This window comes from Lactuca saligna, chromosome 3 (genome assembly GCF_052625555.1).
Source record: "Lactuca saligna cultivar CGN05327 chromosome 3, ASM5262555v1, whole genome shotgun sequence".
In the NCBI taxonomy this organism is placed as follows: domain Eukaryota; kingdom Viridiplantae; phylum Streptophyta; class Magnoliopsida; order Asterales; family Asteraceae; genus Lactuca; species Lactuca saligna.
Genome location: NC_136419.1, coordinates 189945799 through 189967085, shown reverse-complemented (window position 1 = coordinate 189967085; position 21287 = coordinate 189945799). Strand labels below are relative to the sequence as shown.

Sequence of the window (21287 nt, the reverse complement as noted above, 5' to 3'; positions counted from 1 at the left end):
TCTAAAAGAGTATTAGACATAAGCAAATGTTTGCTGCAACGTTCATGAGTGCTTATGAATATGAATTTGAGCATTGGATTAAACCCACGCTCACTTGGATCACTCCATGAATTATATCACGAGTGATTGGTGACACGATAACATCTTATATTCTTGAAACCGAGATGTGTGAGTTGTATCTTGCAAATCGGTTGCACATTGATAATATGTAAACGCACTAGTAACTTGGTGTTATAAAACATATTGTTGTGTGTGATTTGGTTAGTGAGTGTAAGAAAGCATTGTATCAAAGTTTATCCATTCCTTTTATTCAAGTAGGATGAAAGCGATATCTTTTGGGCCCCTCGATGGTTTAGTGATGACAAACGTAAATGCTCGGCTGGGCTAGGGCTAATTTGATTTGTTCAATCAGTCTGGCGTCATAAATCAGAAATCGAGATATAGTACAAAGAGAATGATTTGAAATCATATCTCATACGATATCTAGAATGGAAGAATATATGATCCCTTATCTAAGGACACGCATATCTGATATGATCAGAGTTGACAGCGGCTTTGGAAAGCTACGATTGCAGATCAGGATCTGAAGTCATACGCAGAATAGTTATTAGACTTATCTAAGTGGGAGACTGTTGGATTAGTGTCTAAGTCCATAACTATTTTGGTATGTACTTGACCCGATGGTGCATGGTCCTTTTGGGTTGCCTTCTCCAAAGCAACTTGATTGGAGAAATAAATAAAGAGAGAGAGGATATTATGATTTATTAATATGTTATAAGAATAATATATTATAGGAGAAATCATATTTGTTTAATTAATATTGGTCAATAATTAATTAGGAATTAATTTTGTGATCAAGTGTAATTAATTAAACTAGAGGGGCTGATTTGTAATTATGTGATAGTTACAAAATAAGGTAAGGATTATCTTATTATTAGGTTGGACGAATTTAAGGTGATAAGGCCTTAGAATTCAACTATGATAAGGATTCAAGGATTATCTTAAGGGTTGCTTTGTGGATAAGCAACTAGATAAGGATAATGACTGAAACCCTATCTCTACACCTATATAAAGACCCTAAGGCTCATGAATTCGTGTATCCCTTCCCAAGAAGTCCTAAGGTTGAATTATAACCTCCCTCCTCTCTCTTTATACCTTCTCCATTTGCTCTTGGTGTTTGTAAACCATTAGAGGAATGACACTTGTGACTCTAAGCATTCCAAAGTCAATTCAAGGAGGAATTGGGATTGTTATTACTACATAACAATCAAGGTAATATCTTAAACCTAATTATATGTTAATATTGATTTCCATATGCTGCAATTAGGGTTTATAGTCTTGGATTCAAAGAATGTACAATAGAGAAACCTAGATCCAAGCATTAGGGTTTGTATGAGCACATAGGATGTTTTATGACCAAAACCCATCAACCTTTAGCATTACGAAATCACCCACTTGGAACTCTATGGGTCGTCTTCTCATTTACGTATAGGACTTCTGTCGATCTTGGCCTGCTTTCATTCTTTCTCGTACGATTTGAATCTTGTCGGTGGTGTCTTGAATCATTTCAAGGCCTCCAATGATCTTTTGTCCTACATCACACCAACATAATAGTGTATGACATTTGCGACCATATAATGCTTCATATGGTGGCATTTTGATTAAAGTGTGGTAACTTTTATTATATGAAAATTCAACAAGAGGCAAGTATTTGTCCCATTTACCACCGAACGCCAAGACATATGCATGAAGCATATCTTCTACTATTTGAATTGTTCTCTCTGTCTGACCGTCTGTCTGGGGATGATAAGTTGTACTGGGGGCAACTCGAGATCCCAATTCACGTTGCATAGTTGCCCAAAAATGAGAAGGGAAGCGAGTATCATGATCGGAAATGATCTTTAGCGGTACACCATGTCTTGTAACAATTTCATCCAAGTATACTTGTGTGTATTTCTCCATTGGAGCCGTTTCACGCATAGCAAGAAAATGTGTGCTTTTAGTTAGCCGATCCATAATTACCCAAATTGTAACGCCCGGGTTTTCAGGGCTAAGCATTTTTGTCAATGTAATAGTCTAGGTCAACTATTGTAACTCTTTTTGAAGTAATAAATATAAAATATTTGAGTATTATGTGAATTATGTGTGTTTATGTGTTTATTATTTAATTATAAATGTATAATTAATAAAGAATAAAAATGAGCGTCAAAATTAAAGTATGAGATAATCCCGATATCTCTACATAAAGTTTTAGAATACGTCTCAAGGTTTCCGTACATATAAAGAATGCCGAAATCCGAGCTATAACGAAGAAGTTATGGCCCGCCGAAGTTTTACGGCAAAACCGGCACGGCACCGGGAGACGTAAATAGTGAATTTACGATAGAAGACTTTTTAGCCTTATCAATCTAAACAAAAGTCGTAGAATATGTTAAACTAAGAACATCGATAAAAAGAACGCCCAAATCTGACTTCGTATGAAGAAGTTATGATTTTTCTAAGATTCGGCTTAGCAGTGCACGGCCTGAAACTCGAATTTTAGTTCGAGCGGTTTTTGGCTTACGCAACGTAAATGAGAGTTGAAGATCTCATTAATAGGAAATCAACGGTAAAAAGACAGACAAAAACAGAGTCCGTATGTAGAAGTTATTAATTTTACGCAGACGTTTAACAGTATAATCTCCTTGTACTGTTAAATTTAAGATCGGTCGAGAATTAGCTGACGGTGTCAAAATGAAAGTTGTAGATCTTATTATTACCTACGCGTGGATATAAAGAACGTCAAAAACGGAGGTCGTATGTGAAAGTTACGGATTTTAGAAGTCGGAAGTGTGCTGTGCGAAAATGGGTGATGTGGCACAATCTTGGCCATTGCTTTCTCCCCAAGGCTTGCCACCAGATGGTGACATGTGGCACCAAGTTCAGCCACATTTCACCCTATAAATACCACCTCTCCCACCCTCATTTTCTTCACACCTTTCCCATTCTTTCTTCTCTTTACTCTCTCTCTCTCTCTAGAACCTCTCTCTAGCCCCGAAATCCCCCGAAAAGCCTAGGGAACCTCCCTAGCACAAGGCGGAAGCCCCGGAGTGCTCGAAGGCTCCGAGAAGAAGAGATTTTCGGCTCGGGAACGCTGCTCCAAGCAAAGCCCAGTTTTCTATAAAACCCGCTGTAAGTGAGCTACGCCTACGCTATTTTTAATATAGCTTTTATTTAATTATAGTAACGTTATTAGGAACTTATAATAAATACTTGGGCTATTATTATGGGTTATATAAGTATTTTTTTTGACGCTTATATAATAATAATAATAATAGCTAGACTATTAATTAGTCTCGACGAATAATAAACTAAACTCTAGTGGTAATAATACTAGGTTTCGTCGAAGAAAATTCTTTTTAAGAAGCGAAGCGCTGTCTGAGTTCGGAATCACCACCTTTTCAGGTGAGTGCATATTTACTTTCAACTTACACATAGATATGAAGTATTTAATATAAATTACGTGCTATTTGTGCATATTATCTGAATACTTGCTATCTATGCTGGATGAACGTTTTATACATGTTTTCAAAGATTTAAACTTTATATGTATTTTATATCTACAAAATGTGTTGGGTAAAACATGGGTAGATGTAATAGTTGCTGTGTGACAAAATAAAATAATGAGAGGCCTCGTTATAGATGTTATTGATGATCCAGTCATCTAGCGGAGTATAGATGACGACCACGGACTATTCTAGACAGTCCAGTGGAACACTAGCAGGCTCGCAACCTATAGGTGTTTATTTGAACTGTGTGTTTATTTGAACTGTGTGCTCACCAGATGTACTCCATCCCCCACATGGTTGCCTATTAGGACATTTATTGCTGAGGAATCCCCTTAGTAGCAGTGTCCATCCCGATGATGATCCTTAGGCTAGGTCCCTTATGATAGGTGTTTAGGGACGTAAAGTGAGGATAACGGGAACGGGTAATCGGGTTATTGTTGATTGATGAAATTAATAAACTATTTATTGTGGGTTGAAAACCCTATGTGCTCACCAGGCTCCCAAGCCTGGCCCACTCAGTTTTATGTATTACAGGTAGTGGCGCTTGAGCATATATATGATGTTTGGATGAGGGATTATGGATATAGGCCTGTAGATATGAAATAATGTAGTAAGGCTTATATTGTACTGTTTATGCTTTTGATCTGTACGAACATGACATCCCGAGGCTTTTAATGAAATACATTTCTATGGAAATGCTTTTGATAAATCTTTATCATATTATTGTTTTGGGACAAATTCCGCAACACTTTTATTTAAAATGTTACTCTGATTTTTAAACGAAGCATAAACAAACCGGTCTTTTATGGCCGTGATTTTGGGGATGTCACACAAATGCTTTCATGTTGTCTAGTCGTCTTTGGAAATTTGGTAATAAAATCCATGGACAACTCTTCCCATTTCCACACGGGAACACTAACACTTTCTGGAATTCCGTAAGGCTTTTGATGTTCTGCTTTGACTTGTAGGCATACCAAACATTCCTGTACATATCTTTCAATGTCTTTCTTTAATCCTGGCCACCAATAGTCAGCCTGTACATCATAGTACATTTTACTTGTACCGGGATGTATTGACATCTTTGATTTATGAGCTTCGTCTAAGATCTTATGTCTTAATTTACCAATCTTTGGAATAGATTAGAATATTGTCAGACCGAATAGCATGACAAGGAATTCAAAATTCCCATAACGTGTACGGAAAGCAGTCTTCGGTACATTCTTCTCTTGTACTTTCAACTGATGATAGCCAGACCTCAAATCAATATTTGAGAAATAGCTAACACCCTGAAGTTGATCGAACAAATCATCGATGCGAGGTAGTGGGTACTTGTTCTTGATAGTCACCTTGTTCAGCTCACGATAATCAATGCACATCCGCATTGATCCATCCTTCTTCTTGACAAACAATATCGGAGCACCCCAGGGAGAGGTACTCGGTCAGATAAAGCCTTTGTCAAGTAATTTCTGTAGTTGGATCATCATTTCTTTCATCTCGGCTGATGCAAGATGATTAGGGGTCTTTCCAATTGGAGCAGCACCAGGCACAAGGTCAATTTGGAATTCTACTTGCCTGCCTGGAGGAAGTCCAGGCAGATCATCGGGGAAAACATCAGGATATTCATTAACAATGGGAACATCATTTACAGTTTTATTCTCGTTTCTTGAGATGTTAACTGTATAGGCCAGATAGATAGCGCAACCCGTCAATATAAATTTACAAGTTTTGAGGAAAGAGATTATTTTTAAGATCCTTTGCTCACCGTAGACATGAATAGGATCTTCCCCTTCAATATGAATGTGTACCATCTTTTCATAACACAAGAGTTGTGCATGGTTCTTTGACAACCAATCCATGCCGAGAATAATATCGAATTTGGGCAAGGAGATAGGGATTAGGTTTGCAATAAAATTATAGCCTTCAATTTCTATGACACAATCCCTATAGATTTTATCAGCAAGTAATGATATACTTCCTGCAGTATCTATGTGAAATGGTTGCGCGAGTGCATAGAAAGTAGTTTGAAAAGAATGCGCAAATTCATAAGATACAAAAGAATTTGAGGCATCAGAATCAAATAAGATGTGAGCAGGTCAAGAATTGACAAGAAATGTACCTGTCACAACATTTGGGTCCTCGCGTGCTTCCTCTAAGGTAATCTAGAATGTATGACCCTTAGCTTTTGGCACCTCCTCCTTTTTAGTTGGAGTACCCTTTGATTGTCGAACGGGGACTTGACTTCTTGTCGGTAGTTGAACAGAAGCTTGACTTCCCGTCACTTGGCTGGTAAGAGTAGGAAAAAAAATGCTTCTTGTGGCTAGTAATACCACATTCATAGCAAGTCACATCCTTCCTTGGGCAAGCTGGCTTTATATGACAGTTTCTCCACATCCACAACAGACAACGGATTCCTTGTCTATTTTGCATTGACCCGGATGATTCCTTCCACAAACGCGACATGAAGGCGATTGAATAGAAAAAGATTGTGACCTGCCACGGCCACGAAAAGCACTCTGAGATTGTGCTTGCTTGCTAGGATCAGTTCGAACAGATTGAGCTGGTGGAGTAGTGGAAACAAGAGTAGTTCTTTCAGTACGTGGATGCTTTGGAATAGTAAGAATGGCTCCACGTATCTCTAATTCATGCTCACACCTTCGAGCATACTCAGCAGCTTTATCAAATGACAGAACATCTCGATTGGCTACAAAATCATGGATTAATTTCATGTCGTAGTCCCTCCATGAATAACTGAATTTTCTCGTCTTCAGTTGGAATATACTTTGTAGAAAACCTTGATCTTTGATTAAACTGAGTTTCATACTCATTCACAGTCATTCCTCCTTGTGTAAGCTCGAGGAATTCCTTCACCAATCTTCTCCTCATATCTAGAGGATAATACTTTTCTAGCACACGAGTTTTAAACAACTTCCAGGATAAATTCTCCTGGTCATACCCATTGAGAGCTTCATATGTTGCTTCCCACCAGACCAAGGCTTATCCGATGAGCATTGCAGAAGCATAGATAGCCATGTCTTCATCATCCACATGAGAGACACGAAATACCTTCTTGGTGTTCTGAATCCAAGTTAGAACAACTATGGGATTAAGGACACCAGAAAACTCCGTAGCACCACTACTCTTGAAAGTCTTGAATGAGGGATGTCCTGCCTTCACTCCTGAAGATTCTCCAGTGACTTTCTCTTTTCCTTTATCACCATTCTTTTTGTGTTCTTCAAGATTCTATTGAATAACACCGGTAAGTTTACCCAAGATTCGCTCCTCACGAGGAGATACTAGAGTATTTACTTCCTCGGGTTGAGGGCCTCCACCAACCTCAGGGGTATGACTACTTACTTGTTCAGCTATCGCTCTGTAATATGGAGTAACATTGTATTTTAGAATATTAGGATTTATTATAACCTAATACTTTACTTAAGTCTTTCTTATGGTTTGTATCCATATACTTATAATGATTCAGTTCATATATTGAACTTCCAATTGTTTAAGTCTAAATACCAATTTGTGGCATTTATTTCGCTTAAACTACTGCCCTGATACAATGATTGAAAGACCCCAACTTTCGTATTTCTAAAAGACCCAAACCTTCATATTTCACAATACTATTACTCCAAAACATGCTACTTGCATAAAGAGGTTACAAACTACTGGATACAAACCGACTATTACAAAGTGCTATATATTACATAACTACCCACGATATTGTAATTTATACAAACATAACCTGAAGTACAAAAGTATTAATACAAACTATTCTAAATCATCGAACAGTATACGATCATACTGATTACTTATCTCCTGCAATTGTTAAACATTGATAGGGTAAGCGGTGATGCTTAGTGAGTTCAATAATAGATACAATATAACGTTATGCCATATATATATATATATATATATATATATATATATATATATATATATATATATATATATATAGACACACACACACATCAATATGGTAGAAGCAAAGAGGAACAACAAAGATGTATGTGAATCATGTAATAGGCGTTCATATCAATCCAAGACTTTGAATAGGCATGCTTATCAATCAAAGACTTTATTCAAATGGCACAGATGACATACAATTTCTGATAAATATTTGGTTATAGATTTCAGGTATTCACGCCCTGATTAACCATCAGCCAATGCCATAGAATAGAAATCATTATCTTATGGAGACCTGTTCTACATGGACAGAGGCTTATACAAGTACCAATGTGTATGTAAGTCCTTTCACTGATCACATGTTCAAAGGTATTACAATTGCTAGCAAAATAGCGAATAAAATTTAACACGGGAAAATAACCCGGAATAATAATAGTGAAAAGCACATAGCACACATAACACATAACATACAATTGTTCCTATGTATTGAACTCACCTTGGAATAACCGGAGGTTAAAATAGTAATTTGAGCAGCACTTCGGCTCTAAATACAACTTTCTGGGGGCGAAACCGGGGTTTATAGTTGAAAACCGGACATTACTCGGCCAGAGTTTCGACTTGAAAATAAGATTTACTCGGGAACATCGGGGCGTCGGGGCTTGCTTCAGATGTCGGGAGTGATAACGGGACTTCTGGGGGTTAAAGGTGGCTAAAAATGGGAGTAGAGGGTGAAAGATTGTAAAATTTTCCAAACAAAACCAGGCAGCCTCGCATCATATTTATAGGAGTCCGAAGCTGCTGACTACGTTGGGCGTAATCTTCATGTACGCGGGGCGTACGAGTCGTGGCAGCAGCACGGATCTAGGGCTTCTACGTGGCGAGCATGCGAAGGCAGGTAGACATGGCTGACTCTGGATCATCTATGTGCGAAGTACGTTGGGCGTAACTCTCGCGTATGCGGGGTGTACGGCTCCTGATAATACTTCGATTTTTCATTTATTTTAATTTAATAACTTCAAAAATTCATATCTTTCACATATGAACTCCATTTTTGAGGTTCTTTATATGCATGCGTAGGTGAGAATATACTCTACAACTTTCGTTTAGACTTCATTGGCTAATTTTTACTTGATTTTTATTATTATATTTTTAACAGACCGGGACAGGAAAAGTCCGTTAAAAATTCATAACTTCTTCATCTGATGTCTGTTTTCGTCAGTCTTTTTACCATTGTAGTACTATTTACGAGACATTCGATTCTCGTTTAGGTTGTTTCGGCTAAATATCACTTGATTTTTATTTTGAGTTTTTAGCTGTCTATCGGTATTCCGAAACTTAGAAAAATCATAACTTTCTCATACGAAGTCAAATTTAAAAGTTCTTTATGTGAAACTTTATTATTTTTACGAGTTATAAAACTTTCATTTAGATCACTAAGGCTAAAAAGTAGTTTATCGGAAACCCACTTTTTACGCGAAATAGCGTTTGCCGGATTTGTTACGGATATTCAATTGGTCATAACTTCTTCGTTATAACTCGGATTTCGACGGGGTTTTCGCCTAAATGTTTCTAACGAGATTTTCTACAACATCAAATAATAAAATTTTACTTATTTGAAAATTTATATTTTAGCTAAATTTCACTATTTAACTATGAACTGGAATCTCATAAGACTTCCAATATTTTATGAGTGATTCTAAACATAGTTTTACTTTATTTCTAGTAAAACACATTTGTTAGAATTCAATACTCACATTCACATAGTATTTCACAATTTTATTCATTAAAAAACACGATTTCAAAACGTGTATGTTACATGTTCCTTGTCAAATTTGAGCAGAGGGAGGCCTCGAACATGATCTCTAAGCACTAACTTATTAATGTCTTTGATGTTTACGTGTGATAACCATCGGTGCCATAACTAGCTTTCATCGGAATTAGCTTTGGACAGTAGGCATATGGCTGGTTTCCCTTTAATTGGACTGATATTAAGGGGGTACATTTCACCCTTTCGTTCAGATTTTAATAAGACTCTTTCAGTACTATTCCCACAACCAATTGAGATACACTTATGAGGTTGTGTTGCAATCCTTCAACATATGCCACTTTTCGAATTGTGAAATCTCCATTGGTTATCATCCCATAACCTTTGATTGTACCATAAGAGTTGTTGCCATACTTTACACATCCACCATCCTTAAGGGACCGAAACTCCCTCAATTCTTCCTTTCTCCCTGTCATGTGATGCGAGCAGCCACTGTCTATATACCATTCATCATCGAACTGCTCGTCACCGATAACATGCAAATTCAAGCAGATTTAGGAACCCAAAGTTTCTTGGGCCTAGGTAAGTCTTTTACAGAGAAGGGAATAACAACAGAATGATCAACTAAATAATTTTTTTTATTAAATTTTATTCATCTTTTCTTTTGATGGTGTACACTTTAATTTTATTTTTGTTTTGTTTAAATTTTAGAGTTTCAGATGATGTAATGTTAGATGGTTTTGAAATGTTCTTTTGAGTTGTGGGTTTGTCAGACTTTTTCGTATTATTTATGTTAGTGTTCGTGTCAAGCTTTCCATTTCCTTTAACGTCCTTCGTTGAATGAGTCTGTTGACGACTTGGATTATAACCGAAACCTAACTTTCGGTTCTCATTCTTGGTAGAGGAACCGAAACCTGAAGTTCGGTTCTGATTTGAATGGGTACCGAAGTTGGGCTTATTGTTTCGTGAATAGTAAGAGTTTGGACCGAAACTAGACTGTTGTTTGTTTTTGAACCTGTCACTTCCTTTCACATTTGTTTCTTTCTGAGTAGGGATGTGGTTAGGGTTCTAAGACTGCCAAAACCTTTTTCGCTCACTCAGACTTTTCATGTATCTCCGGTTTCTTTCCCGTTTCTGTTCAGCTAATTGTTGTTGAGATTTATGAATGTTGAAGCTTCACTTCTGCTTCTCCTTTTGAGCTTCGGTTGAATTAGGAGATAAATTCAAAGTTTTCTTTGATTCTTCCGGTTTCTTTCTCGGTTCTTCCGGTATCTCTTTGGTTCCACTTGTGCTTGGTTTGTCAAAGCTTGAGGGTTTGTTGATTGGTTCGGCTACATATCTGCCCTTTACCCTCCATGAGGTTTGCTCTGACAGACCGACAGTCTCGTTTGCATTATCAATAGGAGCGGACCAAAAATAGTTATCACACCCTTCAACATTGTCTTTGTCAACCAGGATTTTTAGTTCTACTGTTTGTTTTCCAGTGACTCCTGTGACTGCATAAACCTGATTTAGCTCGGTTTGAACTTTCTGGTAAACCACTACTTTCTCTTTGATTTTCTTGGACTTGTCATTCGACAAGCGAGCATACTCAAAAAAGTTTTCAGATATATGGGGTTCTTCTTTCTCGGTTTCGCTCTTTAAGAACTCAGAACAATCAAGTACATCTTCCACTAATATTTTACATATCTCACTGTCCTCATTGAATTCTGATGTGTTTTCGACATTTATTTTATGATCTGAACAAAGTTTGGCATTTGACGAGTCAAATGTTCGTATGGCTCCAGACTTAATTTTCGGCCTATCATTTTCATCCAACAGATTTTTAAGCATACTTTTGTGTTCTTTGGAGTCGATAAAGGTCTCAATTTTGTCCAGTCCATATTTGTAAGTGACTGAAATTTCGTCAGAGAAAATTATTGATTCACATTCAGCAATAACTTCATCCTCTTTAAATTCAAGGAAGGGTAAAATCATCTTATGAATCTTTTTCCTTATTTAACAATCTAGATGAAGTTGAGTTATGTTAGTGTATAAGCGTTTTGCAATTAAACAAAAAACATTTTGTTGTTTCAAAAACTTTAAATTGTCTCTTTGCAAATAAATAATCTCATCGCTAGTCGGGTTTGCATCAAACTATCACTTAAGTTAGAAAATTTAAATTTTAGTTCATTTAGTTCTTCTTCATAATTAGTGATAGGAACTTTCAATGATTCTAGGATGAATTGTACCTTTTTGATCAATCGATCGCAGTCATTGATCGTTTCGCTCACGGGCTTGGCTGCAAAACACTTGTCTCTTTACAGATTCGACTCCTTATCCTCACCTTCGGTTGGTGTTTTTGCAGATACCATCAGGCACTTCCCAGCCGAACTACAGACTCCCTCTCTAGCCACAATGCTCTACCATGCGAAGGCTTTCTTACTTCTTCATCTTCAGAGTCGGTTGACCAGACTTCACCACCACCAAACTTATCATCGTCCAGATTCTCATGCACAATTAAAGCATTCATTGAACTATTTGTTGCTTTCTTTTTCTTTATTTCATCCAACTTTCGCAGGTAATAGGCTTCATCATCTTCACCATCCTTTTTCTCAGCCATATTTCTCAGCATACAGTCCTTGGCAAAGTGGTTCTTGTCATGACAACAATTGCAATCGTATCCAAAATCTCATGCTAGCTTGCTTTCTTTCTTATCATCATTCTTTTGAGAGACGTTCTTCAGTTCTTCTTTCACCTTCTCTGAGTTGTAACTCCCTTGCCAATTTCGGTTCTTATTGGCAGGGAATTTCCTTCTTGCAAACTTCTTAGGATTGGAGACCATCATCGCATATTCTTCACTTGTAAGGTCACACTCAGACAAATCTGAGTCATCTTCTTCTTCTGTCACATTCTTCCCTTTCGAGATAAGGGCTAAAGAGCCCATGCCAGACACAACCTTCGCTTATTTTGTTACTGTCCTTTCATGGGATTTTAGGATGCCCATCCGTTTTTCTAGCGAGTAAGACTTGAACTGTTCACGAGCCTTTATAGTTGATACCACTACCATCCACTCAGGCCTCAGGCCATTCATAAACGTGACTTTCTGTTCAATCTCCTTTCTTTCAATACCATGCTTCATCATCTTGTTGAGCATATGATTGTAACGATCAAATGTCTGAAGAAGAGTCTCCTCGGGTTTTTGGGCAAAGGCACCGAACTCAGAGAGCAACAAGGTTTGTATTGAGTGCTCAAGATCTTCATCGGTTGAATACAGTTCTTTCAGTCTATCCCATATCTCTTTTGCAGTAGAGCATGAACTACCCAGATGGAAGGTGTTTGCTTGTAAGGCAAACCGGATCATACTTAAAGCTTTGAGATTACATATCAGCTTATATTTTTCGTCTTATGGTATCTTTTCGACTTCCAATTAAAGCTGATTATATTCCTTTTGAGTCTTCACTATCCTGTTTGTTCCAGAATGGATGAATGGACCAATCATAATGGCTTCCCAGATGAGATAGCCATTATCTTCAGATCCAATGACGTAATCTTCAAAGTTATGTGCCCATACTTCGTAGTCTTGAGTGTAGAGAATAGGAACCCTTGTAGTGGATCTAATGTTGTTTGAGATGTTAATAGGATTAGCTTGAGAGTCGTCGTGTGACATGATGAGCTTGCTTTTCGGATCTGCTAGCCAATAGCTTGATAAAGCTTGAATCTTTTTGCCTAAGGGACCTCATATTATCCAAATCTAAAGTCTCATCTTCAAGGCAAGCTCAAACAACTAAAGGACTCAAGGAGAATATGGAAATGGTCATAAACTCCCTAGTAAACAAATCTGACAAACTAATGATCAAGGTAACAGCTTTTTACCTCCATATGGACGCTAACACTGAAACAATGTTGGATCCAAGGGCTCCTTCTCGTTCCAAGCCTTTTTCTCCTCAAACTCCTTCCAAAAATGAACTAAAACATACAATCTTAGCCTCTCTCTCTCTCTCTCACACACACACACACACAAATGGTAATAGCTTGATTAGGGTTTCTCGTAGAGTGTTAGGGTGATGAGGGAGGCGGGGTAAAGGACTTAAGGTCCTTTAAATAGGGTGCAAACCCTAAAAATTAGGGTTTTCACACTTAGCTCCTACTCGTCGAGTCGGGTCCCACCAACTCGTCGAGTAGACTCTAAAAATCAAGTGACCATCTTAAACTCTACTCGGCGAGTTGGGGCCTCCAACTCGTCGAGTTGTCCTGTCAAAATGAATATAAATTAATAAAGTATCATACCTGGGAGTGGGGATGTTACAATTTTACTTTTGGTCAAAATTCTACTTTTAGAAGGTAGACTTAGGTTTTACATTGTGTGGATTGATAGGAGGTGTCGATCACCCATCTTTTGGCAGAAGGGTAGTTAGTTGAGGTCAGCTTTGTGATTCACGCGGGTTTCCTCCACTTTACTCATGGATCGAAGGCACCAATCTCGGCCCACTAGAATATGTTAGTAGAATGATAACTGTCTTTGTGAAAATTTCATGTTATGTCTGTTTATGCCCGTTGTCTTTGTGACTTTCGTTGATATGATTGTATGCTTAGCTGTAGGGGAGTGAAATAGACCCAATAACGGTTGAAAGATACCGAAGCGGTGAAATAGAGTCAGTACCGCTTGGAAGATACCGAAGGGGGGTGAAATAGACCCAATTATGTTTTGACTATTATGTTTATATGATATGTGGTATTTTGGGGTAGCTCACTAAATTGTGTGCTTATAGTTTTCAGTTCATGTTTCATATATGTACGACTCGAAAGGAAAAGACCCGAATTGATCGCACCGCATCCCTCCATGTTTTTCCGTATTATGTGATTTTCGAATTTATACTCTGATAACTATTTTACTCTCATATACTTTTGAATAATTGAAATGATTAAATAGTGTTTATGGTTGAACTAAAAATGAAATTTTTACATTCATTGCTATAATAATAAAATAAACCATTTTAATGATATATTGCACTAACAGTTTCTTAATTATAACAATAAATGAAACCATTTTAATATTCTTTGGTTGATGATATTTTTGTTGATGTATTATAAAAAAAAACAAATATTCGTCAAAAATTATCTACCCGGCCTATATAAAACAAGGATCTATGGAGAATAAGAAACATGTAATGTCCGCCGTTTTAAAAAATAATTATAACTTTTGTCTTTCCTTTTTAACTAACTAATATGCGATAAAAAAGGATAAAACTGTAAAAATGGTTTCTATTGTAGTATTTCTTTTTAGGTTTAATTAAAATCTTGATTTTTGTGGCTTTTTAGTTCTTTTAAGATTGTTTCATTGCAGATTTAATCACTCATTAAACTGAAATGACTAATATCATTGGAAATTTATTTTTTATTTTTATATAATTAAAAAAAAGGTTCTCTCTTTCTCTAAAAAAAAAAAAAAAAAAAAAAAAAAAAACTTGTGTACCATTTTTACACTTTTGTCGATAAAAAACCTTTTGTTATATTTGGCATGTATAACACCAACTTGATTAATGATAATTTTACACATGCAAGTATAGTCAAGGTCACAAGCCATTGTCATTCTTTGAGTGTATAATGTTAGAACTTACATAAATGTTTTGTAATTCAGCATATAATGCATATCCATATTTTTTTTGATAATATAAAAAAAATAGAACTAAAATCCACATTAAAAAGTTGTCATAATTTAACAAAGATGTAGATGATGTATTTCCATAAATAAATATTTTTTTTATTCTTTACATAAATCGTGTATTATGATAATCTAGATAAATTCTAAGAATGATGATCTAATCACCATTTACTTGGAAAATTTTGTCAACGTCGCAACCGACCAAACAATGCTATTCTTACATTATTTACCAACCTAAATTACCTAAAAACCGAATACTCGGAACCCAAAGAGAACAAACCGTAGAGAGAAAGCTAATCGTCTATTTTTATTTCTTTTTTATATTTATAGTAGAAAAAAATAAAGTACAATGTTATTATATATAATTGAATAACTTAATTATTTAAAGTAATATGTAAACGAGATAAAAGTACATCGATTCATCTTGTAGCTTAACCATCGTATCCTCGTACACTAGTGTAAGTCTGCAGTAATAAGCCTTGTATCCTCGTGCCAAAACTCTCTGAATGTTACAAACATGAAATATTTATATTTCGTAACCGTTGCGCCGTGAAAAGCATGTGGTAGCGCTGCAGACACGCGTTACTTTGAGGATTTGCTGTGTGTCGTAGACATTGCCATGTTTCATTGTTAGAGCTTATGATCCTCAAATCAACGATTGGTACAAAAGTATTAAAGATCAAATGGGTACAAAAATATTAAGGACCAAATGTGTACAAAGTAAAAAATATATTACCTTATTAAGTCTTTTTTACCGGATAACCTAGAGTAGCCGATCATAAGGATTGAATGTGTACAGCTTAACAAGTTGAAGTGGTAAATATAGACGAAAAAAATCAGTGACCAAATGTATAGAAATAAAAAAATATATTATATTTTTAAGTCATTATCACCAAAGTCTAAGTGGTTGCTCTTTTGGACACTTAGGTGTTGTTTGTTTTGAAAGTGGATAAATATCATTTGTCTTTTTTCATTTCTGTAGAAGAAGACGTACACTTGAGAAACGTCTACTCATCAAAAGGAAAAAGTGCTCAAAAATTATTTTTGTAGAAAAACAAAGGAGCCTTAGATTATAACCGAAAATGACATTGTTTTCATGTATTTCTATGGTTCTACGAGAGCATTTTAAACAAATGAGTAATTCTAGAATCAATACACATGAAACCTAAATTTTATTAAGGAACGGTTTCTTTTAACATGAGAATTAAAAAAAAAATTATTTTGATTAACAACCCACTCTCGGATCTCACAACTCTCCAAAAGAAAGTTTTGCTATACGCTTCCAGAAGATGAATAAAAATGAACCTAGCATTACATAAATACTAGGTCCAACCGTCAATACAGTCACTAATTAAGATTATAATATAACAAAGCATCATTTGTCTATGTATAATGAAAATCACACGGACATTTTATGATTATTGTATAAGCCTAGAAAGGAGAGCTTCATCATGGATCCATTTTTCCCAAACAATGTATAATTTAGCTATATCTTGAAATACGTAAGAGCAGGTGTGGCATCAAGTCCTTTTTTGTAGAAGTAGTCCACAAATTCTTTTCCTGTCGTGCTTCTATACTTAGCTCGATTATCCTCCGAAAGCAACTCTTTAATCGGTTCTAATACCTTAGGGTTTTGTGTCATCAAGTCTGTCAAAAAAAATGATGCCACCGATATTCGTGGACTGACCTTGTTTGCCACTACTTTATGTTGTGCGCTCACAAACTTGTCGTTTGTAATTAGCTGAAACGTTACATCGAATTCTATATGTTAGTAAACTATACGACTATGACAATACATCGAAGCATGAGAGGTAGAGAGATGCCTGTAAAAGATCTCCCGCATTTACGACAAGAGCTCCTTGTATAGGATGAACATGGGTCCATTGATCCTTGTAAAGGACCTTGAGACCACCAATCTGATCTTGTTGAAGAATGGTAATGAAACCAGCATCAGTATGTGGGGTTATGCCCATTGTTAACTCAGGTTGTGGACAAGGAGGATAGTAATGGCATGTTACTTGAAGTTGTGTCGCACATCCCATGTCGCGAAGGTGATTAGGTTGGAGCCCTAGAGCCTCAGACATCAGTTCCAATAAAGAACATCCGAGTTTCATTACTTGGCTCGAGTACTCCAACAAAATATCTCTGCGATTGTATCCCAATTAAGTTAACAAGATAGTAAGAGCCTACGTACATTTGGATTCTATTATGTATCGAAGATACTGCATGCAATCAATGACGTGTGAAATTATTTTTAATAGAATTGGGTTTAGAATGAAAACCTGCAAGGCGATGGCAACTCTTCTGGTTGAGGAGGATTAGGATACATGCTGCAGACGAAAGAGTCTCGCCAGTTAGTCACCGGAGCAGAATACAAGTCAAAGTTGCTGTTGTACACCACCCTATTCGCAGAGCGATCCCTTGTGTACCACTGCTTCCTCACCTCACTATCCTGTTCAAAAAACCCTAAAACTCCTTGTTTCATCTCCTCCAACACGTCAACTGGAATTCCATGATTCACCATCTGAAAGAACCCCCAACTCCCCAACGCATCCTTCACTTCTTCCATCGCCTGCTTTCTCCGAATAGGATCTTCGTGGATTCCTTCGAGGTCGATGGTCGGAAGACTAAGCTCTTCGTCGGAGTTTAAGTTTTCAGGGGAAGGTAGGAGGAATATCCGAGGGACCTCTGTTATTCCGGCGTCTACAAGTCCTTTCACCCCGGTTTTGGTTTCATCGAACGCTGTGAGCTCAGCTTTTCTGTCATAACTCAAAATACCCATCGTCTCACAACAAGTATAGGTTTATTGTTGATGGAAATTTTGACGGACCTTGCATTATATATAAACATGCCGTTGTGTCACAAAATTGTTATAAATGTGCAACATCCTTAAATTTCTAAAATTATTTTCCACAATGTTTTCGTTTGAAAATTATCATTGAATAGGAAATTATGCAAAAAAGGCGACATTCTGAGTTCAAATAACTAAAAGTTCGATGTGGTTGGTATTTCAAAAAAGGATTGCTACTGGTGCTCTTAAAACTTAGTATAAAAAGTATTAACTGATGCAGTTAAAATAAATAATTGATAAGGGTATTGAACCACACCAAAATATATATAGCATCAAAAAATACCCTATTTAATAATGTGGTTATATAACAGCACCATAACGAAGACCACATCAAAAAATACCGGCATTTAATGATGAAAACCGCACAAAAATATTATAACCACACCAATTAATACACATCAATTCATGAAGTCTTATTTCTTCCTTGTTTCTGATATATAGTACCAACATTAGACATTATGGTATGGCCTCTATATTATTATATGAGGGCGTCAATATTAGTTTATGATTGTAATGAGTCATGTCCACCAGTTTTTTTATTACTACTACCTAATATAATTGGTTTCCTGAGCTGACGTGGCCTACAACACTCTCCTTTATGACTTTACTATTATGTTGCCAACCGATTCATTATTCTTCCCCGATCATTGAAACATAGAAACAACATTGTGTCTTGTTAATACTATTGTGAATAGGAGACTCAACACCAAGAGAATTAGCCAATTTTCATTCCATGCACATACTACCTTAAACCATATCGTCAATTCCAATTTATCAACGGATTATTTTTGTCTGGAACAAACTCTAGCCAGCGTCTTTCAAATATGCTTGAATGGTTTTGGAAACAAGGGATTTTTCCCTTTGTTGTGCATGATGGCAGTTAAATATGTGAAGTAATTGATGCCTGGTTGGATAGAAGTATCCGCTGCATCGACAACTACAACATCAATGACTACAGAACACGTTGCTTTCAATGGCTATATTACATATGGTGGTTAGTCAGTTCAAGATCAATCTCTTCGGTCATGGTCAAAGGTGAGGGATTTGTTAGCGTGTGGTAAAAAGGACTGTGCAGTGCTCTGTATAATTTTGCTTAACAATTGTTGTTTTCCCCCTGTTGAATAGGGGTTTGTTTGTGTTCTAGAATTGGAGATTGTGATCTTACAATTTTCAGTTTTTAGGGGGATTTACTCCTGATTACATTTTTTTTGTTAGTAAAATTAAACCATTTTAGGGTTTATCTTAAAATCATAGTGAGGGTAACACAAATTTATATGATCGAGAAGAGAAGTGTTGAATAAGTATATATAAATTCAATCATGTTGTTTACACAATATACCTTGATTGATTTCTAGACTAATGATAATCGATCGTTCCATATTCTAGGTTTACACAACAACTTCCCGCTTAGAAACCAATCTTAATCCCAGGATGGGTGATCACATCGCTTTCTAGCAATCTCCATGCTTTTCATCCCCAAGATAGATTAATTTTACTTATATAATCTTGAGGAACACATTTTTTCCAAGCGCATATTTTTTTTTCTAAAAATTTATGCACTACTAGAAAACTAGGCATGAGAGACAGAATCAGCGATGGAATAAATCCCTAGCTAATTAGAGACGGATTTACAAGGGATCTGCGACGGAATTCATTTTTTGTAGATAAGGTGTAAATTTTAGTATGTTAGCAAGGGATTAGAAAGGGATTACTGACGGAATCAAAAACTCACAAATATTTCGGTCGCTAATTTTTGATAAGCCCCTCTCAAATATTTCATTTCCCCCGCACCTCATCCCAATTATTTTCATTTTCCCCCATTCTCCCTCCAAAATCGACATTCACCAGTTATCTCTCATGCTTGTTTCTGAAATCCAAAGCCCAAATCGACACTCATCTTGCAAATCGGCACTTATCCCAAATGGATACTAATAGTCGTCTTCTTTATGTTCCTAAAACTCGATTCCAACAGAAAGAAACCCTAGCCAAGACCCTCGATATCACGATGACCCTTCCTATCGATGAAATTTAACCCTAGTAAGTTACTATGTCTTTGGCTTCTTTCCTGCAGCTAATATGTTGATTTAATGGCTCGTCTTCTTCAATTTGTATGTGTCTTCTTTTCTTCTATTTTGACTTTTAGATATGGGTAGAAGCAAAGGACATAGAGAAACATGAAGACGAGAGTAGGACCACTGCATCTGATTCCTTTTGACCACTTCATCACCGTCGAGACTGAAATCCCATGAACCACCGTCTCAACCTTTCTCACGAAAATCTTAATTCCTCACCAAGGTTTTCCTCTCTATCTATATAACTGTGTGTTTTTATTTCATAGAAACAAAAGTTGTTCTGTTTTTTCTTTCTAAATTGGTCTGATTACACAAAATAAATATTTATGATATTTGTTATTTAGATAGTTTTTTCAGTTTTTTGGTTCGTTTTGGTTGGTGCATGTTTTGTTTGATGTTTGTGAGGAAGGTTCAAGAATGGGAGTGGAAGGTTCTTAACTAAATTAGTTTATTTATATATCTCTATGTGTGTATACTCTAATGCAGGAATTTGTGTGTGTACAAACTCCACTGTTACAGATCTTTCTAGTGGTGAATTAGTGTTTGAATCTTTAGCTGAGGTAATTAAATTTCATGTTCACAAATACTTGATACTTTCTAGGAAAAGGTTGGATGTAGTAAGGTACGTGGTAATTCTTACCTTTATAGAGTAATTAAGATTTACACTTATTGTAAGTTTGCTTTACTTTTTGTAAAATTATATTGTAGTTAGTTTTATTCCTGTGTTGTACATAAAAAAACATGACAAAATATGTGGTTGTAGATGACATATATTTCATATATGAAAGCATAATGTATAATCCATTCCATTCCATTTGCAGGCATGTTCTTTGCAAATAGTGAAACAACTAAAACAAACCTTTCTGTGAAGTTAATGTAGTTAATGCATGTAGAGAGTTGCATACTTTTTAACTTTTTTAATGGAAATTAATTAATTTCAGTAATGTTGTATAAATGAGAAAAAGCAAAAATAACCATAAGTATTATAGAATTATGCTTCCATTTATTTATTTATGGATTGGGTTTCATATTTGTACATAGGTTATCTCAATCACGCTTGTAATGAAGTGAGAGAAACTATTTGAGGAATGCGAGGTCCCAGTTTCTAGTAGTGAAATTGCCAGGATGTGTAACTTACTCCTAAAGATCAAGGAAACAACTTACCCACTTAACTAGACTTCGGAAATTTTGATTTTTGTTAATAGGTTTAGAAAATAAGAAATTGAATATGAATGATTATTTTGTAAGTTGAATTTAATCTTTATTTTGGTAGTTGGATGTCAATGTAATGTTTTGGGGTATAAACTTGAATTTCATTTGTGAATTTTGGTTATAGACTATCGACCTATTCAGTAGTAATATTAGAAACATAAAAACTACTCATTTACCCATCACTGGCAACGGATTTGCGATAGAATTCACAAAATTTTGGATCATTTTGCGACAACCGAATTCGTTAGTGATCCGTCGCTAAATCCGTCGTTAACCATTAGCGAGCAAGGTT

At 36.1% G+C, this 21287-nt stretch overlaps 1 protein-coding gene across 1 annotated transcript; it reads right to left on the bottom strand.

Moving 5' to 3' along the window:
* Positions 1-16013: 16013 nt before the first annotated feature.
* On the bottom strand, positions 16014-17681 carry LOC145037651 (1-aminocyclopropane-1-carboxylate oxidase homolog 1-like). The gene is made up of 3 exons (XM_078986347.1): positions 17143-17681; positions 16684-17005; positions 16014-16601 (listed from the first exon to the last, which is right to left on the bottom strand). Exons 1-3 carry the CDS (start codon positions 17640-17642, stop codon positions 16347-16349), a joined length of 1077 nt encoding a protein of 358 aa, XP_078842473.1. The 5' UTR covers positions 17643-17681; the 3' UTR covers positions 16014-16346.
* Positions 17682-21287: the final 3606 nt, after the last annotated feature.

What these genes read in the sequence shown, in the direction of transcription:
- LOC145037651 (XM_078986347.1), bottom strand. Translation starts at nt 17,642, where the DNA reads ATGGGTATTTTGAGTTATGACAGAAAAGCTGAGCTCACAGCGTTCGAT. An exon ending in GAGTTGCCATCGCCTTGCAG is followed by an intron (nt 17,006 to 17,142) that starts GTTTTCATTCTA and finishes ATACAATCGCAG; the next exon opens with AGATATTTTGTTGGAGTACT. An exon ending in ATGCGGGAGATCTTTTACAG is followed by an intron (nt 16,602 to 16,683) that starts GCATCTCTCTAC and finishes GTAACGTTTCAG; the next exon opens with CTAATTACAAACGACAAGTT.